General features: G+C 41.4%; 1 protein-coding gene across 5 annotated transcripts in view; it reads left to right on the top strand.

Annotated features, from left to right (window-relative positions):
• SHROOM4 (shroom family member 4) overlaps nucleotides 1–6581 on the top strand; it is a 236925-nt gene extending 230344 nt beyond the window's left edge. For 4 of the 5 annotated variants that reach the window (XM_065914841.1, XM_065914844.1, XM_065914845.1 and 1 more), the window contains 2 exons: nucleotides 1357–1626; nucleotides 2517–6581. In XM_065914841.1, the coding sequence (XP_065770913.1) occupies nucleotides 1357–1626; nucleotides 2517–2786 (540 nt within the window). In that variant the 3' untranslated portion in view covers nucleotides 2787–6581. The remainder of the gene's footprint in view (nucleotides 1–1356; nucleotides 1627–2516) is intronic. The other variant, XM_065914842.1, reaches the window with a different exon arrangement.
• Nucleotides 6582–15581: the final 9000 nt, after the last annotated feature.

Below are 15581 nucleotides of genomic sequence, written 5' to 3'. Positions count from 1 at the left end.
ATCTTGTCCAAGGTCACACAGTTTGGAGGAGGTAGAATTGAAAACCAGATATCTCTAACTCCAAAACACTACTCTACCACACTACCTTTCCATAAGTGCAGTTCCACAACTGGTTACACCTATAGGGGAGACAAATCAGAAGACACACATAGTGCTTCCCTTGAGAAACTTAGCCAGTAATAGGAGAGGGATCAGATGCACATACAGGAAACAAAAAGTGAACAACTTCAAATTACACTCTCAAGTGTTCTCATTTCAGAAGACTGAAGAGTTTAGAAAAGAAAAAGATAATTGAGAGAGGAGTTATGGGAACAGGAGCTTCCAGTAGGGAGAGTGGGTCAAAGCTGGGCTGTAAAGAAAGAATGGGAATAGCCAAAATGAAGGAAGAGATAAAGAGCTGGCAGAACTTCATAAGCAAATCAGGAACATGAGAGTGAGTGCTGTGAACACGGTGTGAGGAGCTAATCCTCAGAGGTTCTGAGGAGTGAGATTAGAATGATAGGGTGAGGCCAGGTTGAATACTAATAGCAACTGCTTTTATTGAGTACTCAGTCTGTGCTAAACCTTTGGCATGCATTATCTCATTGAACCCTTATTACAATTCAGTGAAATAGGTACTGCAGTTACCCCCATACTATAGATAAAATAAAACACCATATAGAAATTCACCTAGGGACTTCCCTGTCAGCCCAGTGGTTAGGTTTCCATGCTTCTATTTCAGGGGGCACGAGTTTGATCCTTGGTCAAGGAACTAAGATCCTGCATGCTGTGTGGTATAGCCAAAAAAGAGAGAGAGAGAAAGGAAGGAAGAAAGAAATGCACCTAAGGTCACACAGCTAGGAAGTGGCAGAGCTAGCAGTCAAACCTAGTCATTGTGACTCCAGAACTCCAGTCTTAACCAAAAGTACTCAGAAGTTAAGCTGAGTGGGAAAAGATCTAGCACAGTGCCATCAACATCAGAGGTACTAAAATGGAGTGAAGGAGAATTAAGGAAGCACAGGGAAATACTTGATGGCAGTGCTTTTCCAACCTATGCCCTCACAAACATTCCTTTTTATATTTAATAAACAGCAAGTACTTAGTAAATTACATTTGGCAAATGAGAATTAGCCAGTGGGTACCACTCATCTAACACCAAGAAGTTTGGTGGTGACAGAGATTCCTAGCAGATCTGAAGGGATGGCGGAAAAGGCACCCGTCCAGAAAACTGAAATTGCTCATGACTCTCAGGTTTTCTTTGTTTCCAGTGACGAGGGTAGAGCCCACCATCTGTGACTCGAATCTCAAAACATATTTTCCAGGCACAGATCTGTTTCTTTCGGTCCCCATTCTCATCCTTTGCTTTATTTCTGCTAGGTACAGCTTATTGAAAGCATTGGCAGAAAACTTTCTGTCCTGCGGGAGGCCCAGCGAGGACTGCTGGAGGACATCGCTGCCAATTCTGCCCTTGGGGAGGAGGTGGAGGCCAACCTAAAAGCCCTCTGCAAATCCAATGAGTTTGAAAAATACCGTTTGTTTATTGGGGACCTGGACAAAGTAGTCAACCTGTTGCTGTCGCTCTCTGGTCGGCTGGCACGGGTGGAGAATGCTCTCAACAGCATCGATTCAGAGGCCAACCAGGAGAAGGTAGGGTTGAGGTCTCCAGGGTATGGATGAAAGGAAATGCCATCTGCTTCTTCCCAGGACTCCTTCTTTCAGGTTTGGCTAGTCTGGGAGGCAGTAGACCATAGTGTAAAGAATATGGGCATTGGCTTTTAAGTGGAAATTCTGGCTTTAGCACTAATTAACTGTGTGATTGTGGGCAAAGTCACCTAACCTCGTCCTGTCTCCATCTCTTCAAAAGTGGGATGACCCTACCACCTACCTCATGAGGTTGTGAGACTTAAATTAGGTAATCTATGTTAATAATTTAAAACAGAGCCTAGAATAAGGTAAATACTGAATCAGTGTTAGCTGCCAGTGGTAGTAATGATATAGTAGTATCAAGTAGTTGAGATTAGGAGGCTGCCCATTTCATAGCTTAGAACATTCTATGTACATTCTTGAGCCCAAACTGCATTGCCTCTTCCTGTCCAATGGTTTTTGGATACAAATTTGAATCCACAGTAAAAGGCACATATGCTTTGCATACACACATGGATACATCCTCTCACACTCACAAACTATTTTGAAAACCATCATCACAGTGATGGTTTTTCACCAGATGGAACATGTGCCAGCTGGCTTTGTCAGAGCCTTCCTCCACCCCAACCCCAATGTTGGTCCACAGAATAAAAACAATTTAGAGATGGAAAGCAGTGATCACACATCCCCCTGTCCATAATTGTTGTTGTGTTTATCCTCCCCTTGCTACAGAAAGGAAAGGCTTTTGCATGAAGGTGGACTTCAGGGCAGGAAATCTAGGCCTGATGACTGAGCAGAGGGGCTAGTGGGTTTGTGGGAGCATCCTTGGTAGGGTACTGCATTGATCAGATAACTGGATTGGGATGGCCCTTATTGGTCTTCTGCTTCCCCAGTTGGTGCTGATAGAGAAGAAGCAGCAGCTGACAGGGCAGTTGGCAGACGCCAAGGAGCTGAAGGAGCATGTGGACCGCCGGGAGAAGTTGGTGTTTGGCATGGTCTCCCGTTACCTGCCTCAGGACCAGCTCCAAGATTACCAGCACTTTGTGAAGATGAAATCTGCTCTCATCATTGAACAGCGAGAGCTGGAAGAGAAGATCAAGCTCGGGGAAGAACAGCTCAAATGTCTCAGGGAGAGCCTGCTCCTGGGGCCCAGTAATTTCTAATTTCCACCAGCAGACTGCCTACACCATCCCTGCCCCACCACAGTGGGAAGTGCTTTCAGTCCTTGTTAGCAGTTTATTAGCAAAGTAGATAGCAGTTAGTTAGCAGTTTGTTCCATATTCTCTCACTGCCCCTTAACCTGGTGGTGTTCCCAACCAGCTAAGAAGGCCTGGGGAGGCTCCAAGCTTCTACCTGAGAGAGAGCAGAAGCAAGAAGTAGGAGTTGAAGTGAAGTGTGATCATACAACCACACTGCTTCTCAGGTTGCATGGCCAAGTACTCACCCCACAACAGAAGCAACAAAGTGCTTTCATTCTTCTTTGTACTAGGACACCAGGAGCATCCTGCACTCACCACCCACCCAGACTTTGAAGTCTCAGAGAGCAGTTGCCCATGCAGCTCCACTCTGTCCCAAGGCTTGTGGCCCAGACATTTCCCAGGGAAAGCTGACTATCTTGAGGACTTTACCTACCACCAGCTTTAGGGTCTCACCGCAGCTTTGCAGTAGAAAGCACAGACGGATAGATGACATTTAACAGAATGTGAGCAAAGGTTGAGAATCCCCAGGTACCCTACTAGAAGGAGCTATGCTTAAAGAAGCTGGCTCTACTCCCACCTTCCGCAGCATCTAACTGAGGGATAGGAGGCCTATTTTTAGCCCCGGCTAGTGTGGCCCTCCCCTTGTTCTAAGGGTTTGACTTACCACTTCAGGTTTCATCTTGCCTTATCATTACTGGGGGTTCCAAGTGCCTATCCTAAAGGCTTCACACTATGGGGAATAGCTCTACTAAAGCTAACTTCTCAATACATGTTTTATTATTGGAGGAGAGGGGATTGTTATATTTTAAATGGCCTTTTGATTTTATTTATTTTTATGTCTTTATTATTTTTTTTCTTTTTTAAACTAATAAGATAAGAGGGGAGTTAGAGAGTGGGAAGTTAGCTGAGAAAGAAAGTGTTTTCTGCAGATCAGCCTGAATCCACCATCGCTAGGTAAGTGGGCACCAAGGCCTTGAATTCTTCCCACCATAGCTGACAAGAGTCTGAGGGAGGAGTTCTTACTTGCAACTCAGAGCTGTGGCCTGATCCTATACTTCCCTTGAAGTCTGGATGACCATGAGCTTAGAGTTCCCCAATAGGCTTCAATTTTTTCTTGCTTACTTTTTCTTGAAACCAAAGAAAGGGACAAAGGTTCACTCATTTCTCTACCATTTCCAAGCTAAGGAAGGCGTAGAGGTGAGCTCAGGAAGAGCTCCTCTATCTAATTGTTTTCTTAGCCTGTGGCCTGGCTCAAGGAAGCGAAATTCATTGATAGCTGGAAGCTCCAGCCAGGGTCAACCCCTCAGAACAAGTTATAATCCAGGATCTTAGGCACACAAATAATGAATGCTGCTCCTATGGTGAAGGTCCTATCACCAGTAGCCAGTTTCTGTCCTGGAAAACCCCAGGTGACTGATGGCAGGAAAGGAATTGTGGCCAAACTCTGCCCTGTTATCCAGCTCAGTTCTCTGTTACTTGTTAACTGGGGCCCATGCTTGATATTGTACAATGCTGCTCAGACAGCCCAGGCATCACTTCTAGTTACTGCTGAGTTCCTCCGGGTCCTTGGAGGTTAACTGTAGCAGCAGAGGTGCCTCATTCAACCAAAGAATTTGCCAAGGAACTCTGCTGCTGCTACAAATACTGGTTGCTAGCTTCTGTTTCCTCTTCATTGTATTTGGAAACAATGGAAGAATCCTTGCCAGCAGGGTGTCCTGGGGGGGGGGGGGGCTGAAGTACACTGTTGCTGTCAGAACCACTGTTAAAATATCAATCTGCCATTCTCCCATCAAGTGGAGGATTATACTTTATTCAGGATGGCTGATGGCTTATGAAAAGGCTAGGTTTATCTAAGCCAAGGTTGAGGAATATGGGGGAGTACTTCAAGTAGAGGCTGTGATTGCCATCTTTTTTTATTTTTAACAGGCTCTTAGACAAAGAGTGAGCAGGCTGAGATGTCCTTCAACTGGGGCAATAAGCCAATGTAGCCCATCATTCTAAGATTTTTTTCTTTTTTTAGCCAGAACAACTTTTTGGGAATGAAGCCCAGGGGAAAAAGTGGCCACTTACATGGACACCATGACCATGGTCTGGGCTTTTGTAGTCCACATTAGAATGCTATGTGCTGTGACTAGTTGTGTCTGAATCTTTGCGACCCCATGGACTTTAACCCACCAGGCTCCTCTGTCTCTGGGATTTCCCAGGCAAGAATACTGGAGTAGGTTGCCATTTCCTTCTCGACAGCATCAGAATGATTGTACCTTAAGTGTATCAGACTAAAGTGGTGTTGGAGAAGACTCTTGGGAGTCCCTTGGACTGCAAGGAGATCCAACCAATCCATCCTAAAGGAAATCAGTCCTGAATATTCATTGGAAGGGCTGATGCTGAAGCTGAAACTCCAATACTTTGGCCACCTCATGCGAAGAACTAACTCATTTGAAAAGACCCTGATGCTGGGAAAGATTGAAGGCAGGAGGAGAAAGGGACGACAGAGGATGAGATGGTTGGATGGCATCACCGACTTAATGGACATGAGTTTGAGTAAACTCCGGGAGTTGGTGATGGACAGGGAGGCCTGGCGTGCTGCAGTCCATGGGTCGCAAAGAGTTGGACATGACTGAGTGACTGAACTGAACTGAAAAAGTACCATTGACTCTGGTTGTTTGTGTCCCTTATCCCACCTCCAATTATTCTAAAGTTGGAATCAGAGCACAAGAAGGCTTTCTTCACACAGAGGGTCAATTTCCAAAGCACTTAATAAAAGAATTCCCAAACTGTATTGAGCAGTGAAGCTTGGCAGACAAAGGTGAGCTACCGGGCACAGATGCCCCACACTGCTGATGTGGCAGGCTCATTGTGGTGACAGCGCTACAAAGTTGCCAGTATTACTTGAGATGGAGTGTCTCTTGCCTGTTCTCATTTCTTGGGCTCAGGCCTCCACCTGCCAGGAAGTAGCAGTTTGGAAGGCAGGCTGAGGGACTTCTCTAAAGACAGAGTTATTGGTCTTGACTTCTGCCTTCTCCATTCAAATACCCATATGGGCCACAGTGGGTAATGGATAAGCACAGTGGTTGAATATAGAGAGGAATCAATGTAAGGGGCTCTGGGTAATTGAGTCTCCTTGAGCCCTACCAGCTGCAGATTCAGCCAGGGTAGAGCAGTAAATACTCAAGGGGAACCCAAGAGAAAGGACAGAGACACTGAAAATAAAGCCCCAGAAGGGGAGAGAGAGAAAGACTGGAAGCAAAGGAACAGAGAGGGCGAAAAGATGAAAAGCCACTTTCAAGGGCCAGATTCAGGTTCTGTTCTCCATTTCACCTGATGTGCCAAAAAGCTGCCAAGGGGCACCAGAGCCTCAGCCTTAACCCCAGTCTCCCTAAAGGTGCTCTTCTGCCAGTAGCAGGCCCCAAATGGAGGAAGCTAGGCGCATTTCTGGACTACTTCCTCCTATCTGGGGCTTGGTGTCTCCCACTGTTTTTGCCAAAGGAATTGTCTATGCCAGTAATATTTCTGTAACAGCGTATTATATTCTTTGCAGATTAGTGGGTCTTTAGAGGGGGGTGGGGCAGGGGCAATTTCTGTAGAAAAAGAACAAGTGTTTGTTGTAAAACTGTTGGGGGGGCATCTATCCCATGTGAAGCTATTATTTTTCTGAATTTTATTGTTTCTGCATTTGTGTCCTCCACCAATCCCTTCTTGGCTGACATTGATAATGCCTGCCAGATTGTCATCAAGGGTCATGCTTCAATAAAAGGTGCTAAGGACAAAAAAATAATTCTCATGTGTTTTGACTAAGGTGATGGAAATTCCCTAGTATTCTGCTGAAGAGTGTTAGAAAGGAATTTGGTCACATATCCATAGTCCTTCATAGATAACCATATGATCAGAGCCTTACCCAGAGCCCTAAACCCTTACCCTGGCCCCTCAGGGATAGCACTGATACTTCACCATTCATTATCCCCAGTACAATAATTGAAAATTTTTCATAAAGGGTCAACAATAGGCATGATCTCAAGTGTAGACCACAGCAGTATAAGAGTCCAGTTCTGGAGTCGGTCCTGATCAGAGGTGAGCCAATTTGTAGACCTCCTCCAATCCTGAATTCTATCTATTAGTATCATTTGACTTCTACCTGATAATTTGGTCTCACACCTTTACTCTTAGATGCTGATCAGTTCTCCAAGATAACCTCAAAATTCAGACCCAAAGGCACTCCAGGCATGTCCTGTGACCCTGAAAAGCTTACTTGCACCTCCCATCCATACATTATTCATATCCCAACTGATCTCATCCTACTCTAGATATCCAGTGCAGTGGAGTGGAAAGAGCCCAGTTTGGGCTTTAGAATGAACTGTTTTCTAATCCTGATTTTGCCGCTTCTATGAATCTGGCTTATTTGCTCAGCTTCTGAGTTCATTTTCTTATCTATTAAATGGGAACAGTAATATGTATCTTACAGGACTGATGTGGCTTAAAAATAAGAAATGATAGCCACCAGCTATCTACTGAGAGGTTGTTAGAAAGGCTGGATCCCAGTTTGCATTCAAAACCCACTGACAATAGTCTACATTTTAACTAGACTCCCAGGAGATTCATGTGCATATTAAAAGATGAGAAGCACTGACTTATCACAAACAGGCTCAGTACAGAGTAACTATCATTCTAGTCATTATTTATTCAACTAATTATTTTCTAATCCAGACATATCCTTGCTCTTCTCATACTTCTGACAACTACCTACCTTTATGAATTTAGCAAGGTTGCAGCATACAAGATTGATATATAAAATCGCTTCTGTTTCTGTACACTAGCAATGAACAATCTGAAAACAATTCTATTTATAGTTGCATCAAAAAGAATAAAATACTTAATACATTTAACAAAAGTATAAGAATTTTATACTGAAAGCTAAGAACATTGTTGAAAGACATTTTAAAAATCTAAATATAAACAGTGCTGTGATGAACATTGGGGTGCACATGTCTCTTTTGGATCTGGTTTCCTTGGTGTGTATGCCCAGGAGTGGGATTGCTGGGTCATATGGCAGTTCTATTTCCAGTTTTTTAAGGAGTCTCCACACTGTTCTCCATAGTGGCCCAGAGGGATAGGATGGGGAGGGAGGCAGGAGGGGGATCGGGATGAGGAACACATGTAAATCCATGGCTGATTCATGTCAATGTATGGCAATAACCACTACAATATTGTAAAGTAATTAGCCTCCAACTAATAAAAATAAATGAAAAAAAGAGGAAAAAAATAAAAATCTAAATAAATATAAAGACACCCTGTTTATGGATTGGAAGACAATATTATTTGTATCACAGTACCACTCATGTTGACCTACAGATTCAATGCAAGCATTGCATTGAATGCTTTTGAGAATCCTTTTGAGAATCCTAGCTGGTTTCTTTACGTAAATGGAAAAGTCAAACCTAAAATTCATTTGGAATTGCAAGGGACCCAGAATAGTCAAGATAGTCTTTAAAAATAACAAAGCTAAAAAAAAAAAGAATAACAAAGCTGGAGGTCTCACACTTCTCAATTTCAAAATCAAGTCTCACTACAGAGCTACAGTAATCAAGATAGTATGATATATGCACAAGGATAGACATATAAAGAAATAGAATAATATTAAGAGTATAGAAATAAATCCTCATATTGATGATCAGTTAATTTTCAATAGTGGTGCCAAGACAATAGAATGGAGAAAGAATAGTCAACAGATGATGCAGGGACAACTAGATATCCACATGGACAAGAATGAAGTTGAATCTCTTCCTTACACCATACAGCAAAATTACCTTGAAATGGATTATAAAACTAAATGTAAATATTAAAACTATAAAACTCTTAGAAGAAAACATAGAAATAAATCTTCCTGGCTTTGTTTTAGGCAATGATTACTTAGGTAAAACCCCAAAAGCATAAGTGACATAAATATCAATAAGTTGGAGTATATAAAAATTTAAAAACATCTTTGCTACAAACAATACCATCAAGAAAGTGAGAAGACAGTCCACATAACTGGAAAAGTATATAATATTGGGCTTTTATTCAGAACATGTAAAGTACTCTTATGACTCAAAAATAACCAATTAAAAATGGGTAGACTTTTTTTTATCAAAATAGACATTCCTCTGAAGAATATATGTAAATGATCAGTAAGCACAGAGGAAATTCTCAAAACTAAGGAACTATAAATCGAAACCACAATGATATACCAATTCATACCTACTATGATGACTATAATAAAGTCTAACAAGTGTTGGTGAGGATATGAAGAAATTGAAACACATACATTGCTTTTGGGTCAAATGTGAAGTGATGTGGCCATGTTGGAAATTAATTTGCCAGTTTCTTTTAATGTTAAACATAGAGTTACCATATGACATAGCAATGCCACTCTTCGGTTACACCCAAGAGAATTGAAAACAGACATTCAAACAAAAACATGTACACAAATCTTCAAAGCAGCATTATTCATAACAGCCAAAAAGTAGAAACAACCTAAATGTCTATCAACTGACAAAGGGGTAAACATCGGTGGATTATTTTTCAGCCATAAAAAGGAATGAAGTACTGACATCTGCCACAATATGAATGAACTTTGAAAATGTTATGCTAAGTGAAGGAAGCCAGTCACAATAAGTCACATATTGTGTGATTCCATTTATATGAAATGTCTAGAATAGGCAAATCTACAGAGGCAGAAAACAGATTAGTGGTGACCAAGGGCTAGTGGGATGCGTGACTGCATGGAGTTTCTTTTGGGGGTGATGAAAATATCCTAAAATTAGATTGCCACCAAGGTTACTCAACTCTGTGAATATCCCATAAACCATTGAATTGTACACTTTAAATGAGTGAACTCTTTGGTATGTGAATTATTTCTCAAAAGTGTTTTTTTTTTAAATTTTTGACTATTTCTATCAGTCTCATTCCTATTGACAAAAATCTGAATTGATGGTAAGCATGTAGTTCATGTCTGAGCCTGAAAGATACAATTTTTACACCATTTTTATTTTAAGAGGGAATTTATTACACCCTTTCCCTTGCAGACTTGGCAGACCCAGCAACACAAGGAGTAAGAGTAATCTCAGCTCTGTCTTGTGACTTCATTGCAAATAATAGGTATGGGACCTATAGAAGAGGGCAATCTTTCTAGACAAGGAGTATAGCAGAATGGATGAGGACTTCAGCTCTTTAGGCAAATAAATCAGGTTTTAGATCCCGACTCCACCAACTTACTATGTTACCTATACGACTTACTTGACCCCTCTCAAGCTTCATTTCTAAAAGGGGGCTAATAAAAAGTACCACCTCAAAGTGTTATGAAGATTAAATGAGATAATTCATATGAAGCACCCAAAATAATGCCTGCCATACAGTAAATATTCAATAAATGTTAGCTGCTAGATATATTATTTTTATTGAGGTGAGTTTGAAGCAAAACAATATAACGAAAAGTAAGGGCTTCCCTGTAGCTCAGATGGTAAAGAATCTGCCTGCAAGGCAGGAGACCCAGATTCAATCCCTGGATTGGGAAGATCCCCTGGAAAATGGAATGGCTACCCTCTCCAGTATTCTTGCCTGGAGAATTCCATGGGCAGAGGAACCTAGCTACTGTCCATGGGGTCGCATAGAGTCAGACATGACTGAGCAACTAAACACAATTCAAGGTACCTCAGCTTTGGAATCAGACTGCTCTGTTAATGTGACCTAGGGAAGTCACTTCATTTATGGAGATTTAGCTCCTCTGTAATAAGATAATAATTCTTCTCTAGGGGAGGCAGTTTAAAGCCTTGGCATGGGACCCCACAGCACCTGGTTTTGAATACTGTCTGCACCACTTACAAGTTGTGTGGCCTTGAGCATATTTAACTTCTCTGTGTCTGGGTATCCTCTTCTGTCCACTGGAGGTAACAAAAATACTTATACTTCCTTGGGTTGATGTGAAGAAATACTGAATTAATACATGTAAAGTGCCTTGTACTTCCCTGGTAGCTTAGATGGTAAAGTGTCTGCCTACAATGCAGGAGACCCAGGTTCAATCCCTGAGTCGGGAAGATCTCCTAAAGAAGGAAATGTCAACCCACTCCAGTATTCTTGCCTGGAAAATCCCATGGAAGGAGGAGCCTGGTAGGCTACAGTCCATGGGGTCGCAAAGAGTCCAACACGACTGAGCGACTTCACTTTCTTTCTTTCTTTCCTTAAAGTGCCTAGAACAGTGTCTAGCATGGAGTAAGTACTCAAATGTTAATGGTGTTATAAAGCTAAAGTAGAAAACATATGAGATCCTTGGTAAAGCTAGGCATGTAGTAGGTCCTCAGTAAAAGGTGGTTCCCTTCCTCACCCATCCTGCTCTGTGCACCAGGTCAAGATTTCCTTGAACTAGCAGAGAAAATGTTTCAGACTAAGAAGATCTTCATAGTAAGTGAGAATTTTCTGGCTGGATCAATATTACCATCTAATGGGAACAATGTCATCTATTAGCTGCCTGCAAGATGACCACCTGTATTCCTCAGAACATACCCCATTCAGAGCAGCAGGGAAAGAATTATTTTGCCTGTGGACTACTTGGGCTCCAATTTGAGGATGGCTTAGGGATATCTACTTCTCAAAATTTCTCTGTAGATTTGGCATAAACATAAATGTAATTGAGTTTCCTATCCTAGGCTAGGCACTTTTACATATCTGCCACTATTTTTTTCCTATCTAGATATACAATTTTTAAACAAAAATTCTCATTTAATCTTTACAATATGTCTGTGGCTTTTAAATACGTGATTTTTATTCAGTACTGAACAAAATAGGTAAATTGTCCATCTTCATGAGGCTTCCTCCATACTGAGACAATTCCATAATACTTTATATATAGAAACACATACACATAGTCATTTTTTTACCCTGATGTTGTTGTTCAGTCGATCAGTCATGTCCAACTCTTTGTGACCTCATGGACTTCAGCGTGCTAGTGTTTCCTGTCCTTCATCATCTCCTGGAGCTTGCTCAAACTCATGTCCATTAAGTCAGCGATGGCATCCAACCATCTTATCCCCTGTTGTCCCCTTCTCCTGCTTTCAATCTTTCCCAGCATCAGGGTCTTTTCCACTGAGTCATCTCTTCACATCAGGTGGCCAAAATATTGGAGCTTCAGCTTTAGCATCAGTCCTTCCAAATGAATATCCAGGATTGATTTCCTTTAGGATTGACTAGTTTAGTCTTCTTGCAGTCCAAGGGACTCTCAAAAGTCTTCTCCAACACCACAGTTCAAAAGCATCAATTCTTTGGTGATCAGCTTTCTTTATGGTCCAACTCTCACGTCCATACATGACTACTGGAAAAATCATAGTTTTGACTGTATGGACCTTTGTTGGAAAAGTAATGTCTCTGATTTTTAACATGCTGTCTAGGTTTGTCAGAGCTTTTCTTCCAAGAAGCAAGCGTCTTTTAATTTCATGACTGCAGTCACCATCTGCAGTAATTTTGAAGCCCAAGAAAGTAAAGGTCTGTCACTGTTTCCATTGTTCCCCATCCATTTGCCATGCCATGAAGTGATGGGACCAGATGCCATGATCTTTGTTTTTTTAATGTTGAGTTTTAAGCCAGCTTTTTCACTCTTCTCTTTTACTTTTGTCGAGGCTCTTTAGTTCTTCACTTTCTGCCATAAGGGTGGTGCCATCTGCATATCTGAAGTTATTGATATTTCTCCCTGTAATCTTGATTCCAGCTTGTGCTTCATCCAGCCCAGAATTTCTCTTGATGAACTCTGTACATAATTTAAATAATCAGGGTGACAATATACAGCCTTGATGTACTCCTTTCCCAACTTGGAACCAGTCTGTTGTTCCATGTCTGGTTCTAACTGTTGCTTCTTGACCTGCATACAGGTTTCTCAGGAGGCAGGTAAGGTAGTCTGGTATTCCCATCTCTTTAAGAATTTTCCACAGTTTGTTGTGATCCACAGAGTAAGACAAAACAACTTTTTCCTGGATTCCATGGCTATTAACAATAGGCTAATAAATTCATGACTTTTTGCTACTGAAATAGCTAAAATATTTTTGTTACTTTTTGGCAGCAATATTCTTATTTTCTGACTGAATGGAATTTGTAATGGGATTTTTATTTTTTAATATTTATTTATTTTTGGCTGCTCTGGGCCTTTGTTGCTGCATGTGGGCTTTCTCTGGCTGTGGCAAGCTGGGGCTTCTCTCTAGTTGTGGTGCTTGGGCTTTTCACTAGAGTGACTTCTCTTGTTGCAGAGCACAGGCTTAGTAGTTGTTACACACGGGCTTAGTTGCCCCGAGGCATGTGGAATCTTCCTGGACCAGGGATCAAACCCATGTCACTTGCATTGGCAGATGGATTCTTAACCACTGGAGCACCTGGGAAGTCCTATAATGGGGTTTTTAAAAAATGCCTAGCAAAAGGATAGCAAACCACTATCCCTGAAGAAGTTGATTTAGGGATGCTTTAGACAGAAAGGCTAAATTATACTATTAATAAAGATAACTAACATATCACATGGAACTAGTGCCTATTTTGTGCATGGTTCAAACATAGCCACTGACTAAAGGTTTATTGACAAAAGCCTCTCTCCTACTGGGCAATGTAAAAATCTTAAAAGATCATGCTCTGTTTGTAAACTAAGTTTCTTAAATATGTCCCTTTATCCTGGATTTGCTCACTGCTGCTAACTGAATAAAATAACAAGGTTTGAATTCCCAGTTTCCTCCCAGCTACTGATTTGCCATCTAAAAAAGATAATTAATGGAACTCACTTCCTCAGGTACTGAGTTGTTCATATTTTTTGCAGAGGAAATAATTTGGGAAAAGGCCATGAGTGAGAAATCTTTCCAACTTGAAAATGCATTAGGTTAAATGTGAATAAGCCAAAGTGCTAGAAAAAAATAATCTGATTTGGCCACATTTTTTAGTTTAAGAAAAGTAAAATAGCAGAACAAACCAACTATTAAATACAACAAATGGTAAATTATAATTGAATGAAATCTCTTATTTGGGCTAAGCTTAAAGAGCTACTGTTTAGAAGTCTCATACATGATTATATACTTAAACACGTTTTACAAATAGGAAAACTTCATTTTTCTTTCAAAAGGAGGCCATGGTAAGAGTGAAGAGAGGCAGATAGAGAAGAGTAATGAAATTGTGGATAAATTAGATAATGCAATGCATTTACTACATAACTTTGGTCACTTTTGCACAGTCTGATATTAAGTAAGTCTGTTGTAAGAATCAGACAAATTCAATTTTGACAAAGCATAGTCTAAACCATGCCTGTTACCGAACAATCTGAAAATGAGAAAAATCACGTGTTTTCTGGACCTTGCTGTAATGGCAATCAGACCCTTAGACCTAGAGCCATCTCTGCTCTCCCTCTGAGACCAAGTGTTCCTTTGTCAGGTCTGTGGAGGGGATACTTTTATGGTTATTAAACAAGTAATATCCTTCCTGGCTCCAGGCTCTGAGTATAGGGTGCATGTAACACCATTCTCCACACCAGGCTTGCAAATGGCACACATGGCCAGGTCCCCCTAACTGACCTCACTGCCCACAGGATAAAGTCCTGACTCACTGCGTACACGGCTATTTGTGATTTATCTCCTGTGAATCTATCTCTTCTCCAGCTAGGACTCCTGACACCTCCTCACATTCATTGTCAGCTCTATCCAATTCTCCAAACATGTCATGCAGTCTCATCCCTCTGTGTTTTCAGAGAGACATGTTCCTCTCCCTGAAAATGTCTCCCCTTACTTTCCCCATGTAACTAATTTCAGCTTGTCCCTTGATGTCAACTCAGATTTCACCTTTTTCAAAAGTATCCCTTTATTATACTAATAAGAGTATGATATTTGAATAAGAAAATTTTTATGCTTTCTTTTACTTTAGGCTGTAGGCTTCTTGAGAGCAAGAAGTAACTTATACCACTAATACTTATGACAGTGGCCCTGCTGCTGCTGCTGCTAAGTCACTTCAGTCATGTCTGACTCTGTGCGACCCCATAGACGGCAGCCCACCAGGCTCCCCCATCCCTGGGATTCTCCAGGCAAGAACACTGGAGTGGGTTGCCATGTCCTTACCCAATGCCTGAAAGTGAAAAGTGAAAGTGAAGATGCTCAGTCGTGTCTGACTCTTAGCGACCCCATGGACCACAGCCTACCAGGCTCCTCCAACCATGGGATTGTCCAGGCAAGAGTACTGGAGTGGGTTACCATTGCCTTCTCCAACAGTGGCCCTAGCTCATTGCAGACACTTCAGAAATACAGAGTAGTAATGTTTTATGAGAGTGAGGCATTCCTGAAGCCTTTACTGTGAACCTCATATTCTGGAAATATACTGGCTTCTCCTCCTCAACATAATTATTGAATGTTGGAGTGTCTTAAAACCTGATGCCAGCCTCTCTTGTTTTCTCACTACATTCTCTCGTCCCTCTTGTGTTCTCACTTCCCCTCTCTTCCATCCGAAGATTCATCCATCCCATGATTACAGTTTACCTCACATATAAAGCTGCCTATCAAATTTGTATCTCTAGCTTAGATCTTCTCTTAGTTCCAAAGTTTTATATCTATCTGGATGGCTCAATGACATTTTAAACTCCATGTATGAAACTGAATGTAAACTTTCCCTCACCAAACTGGTTCCCTCAAGTGTTCTCTATATTTCAGTGAATGATACCCCTATCCAACCAATCAGAAAAGCCAGACATCTTACTCATCTTGAACATCCTACTTGCTCTCACTC

Source organism: Muntiacus reevesi, chromosome X, assembly GCF_963930625.1.
Source record: "Muntiacus reevesi chromosome X, mMunRee1.1, whole genome shotgun sequence".
Classification (NCBI taxonomy): domain Eukaryota; kingdom Metazoa; phylum Chordata; class Mammalia; order Artiodactyla; family Cervidae; genus Muntiacus; species Muntiacus reevesi.
Note: the sequence above shows the minus strand (reverse complement) of the source record. Positions and strands in the feature narration are given on the sequence as shown.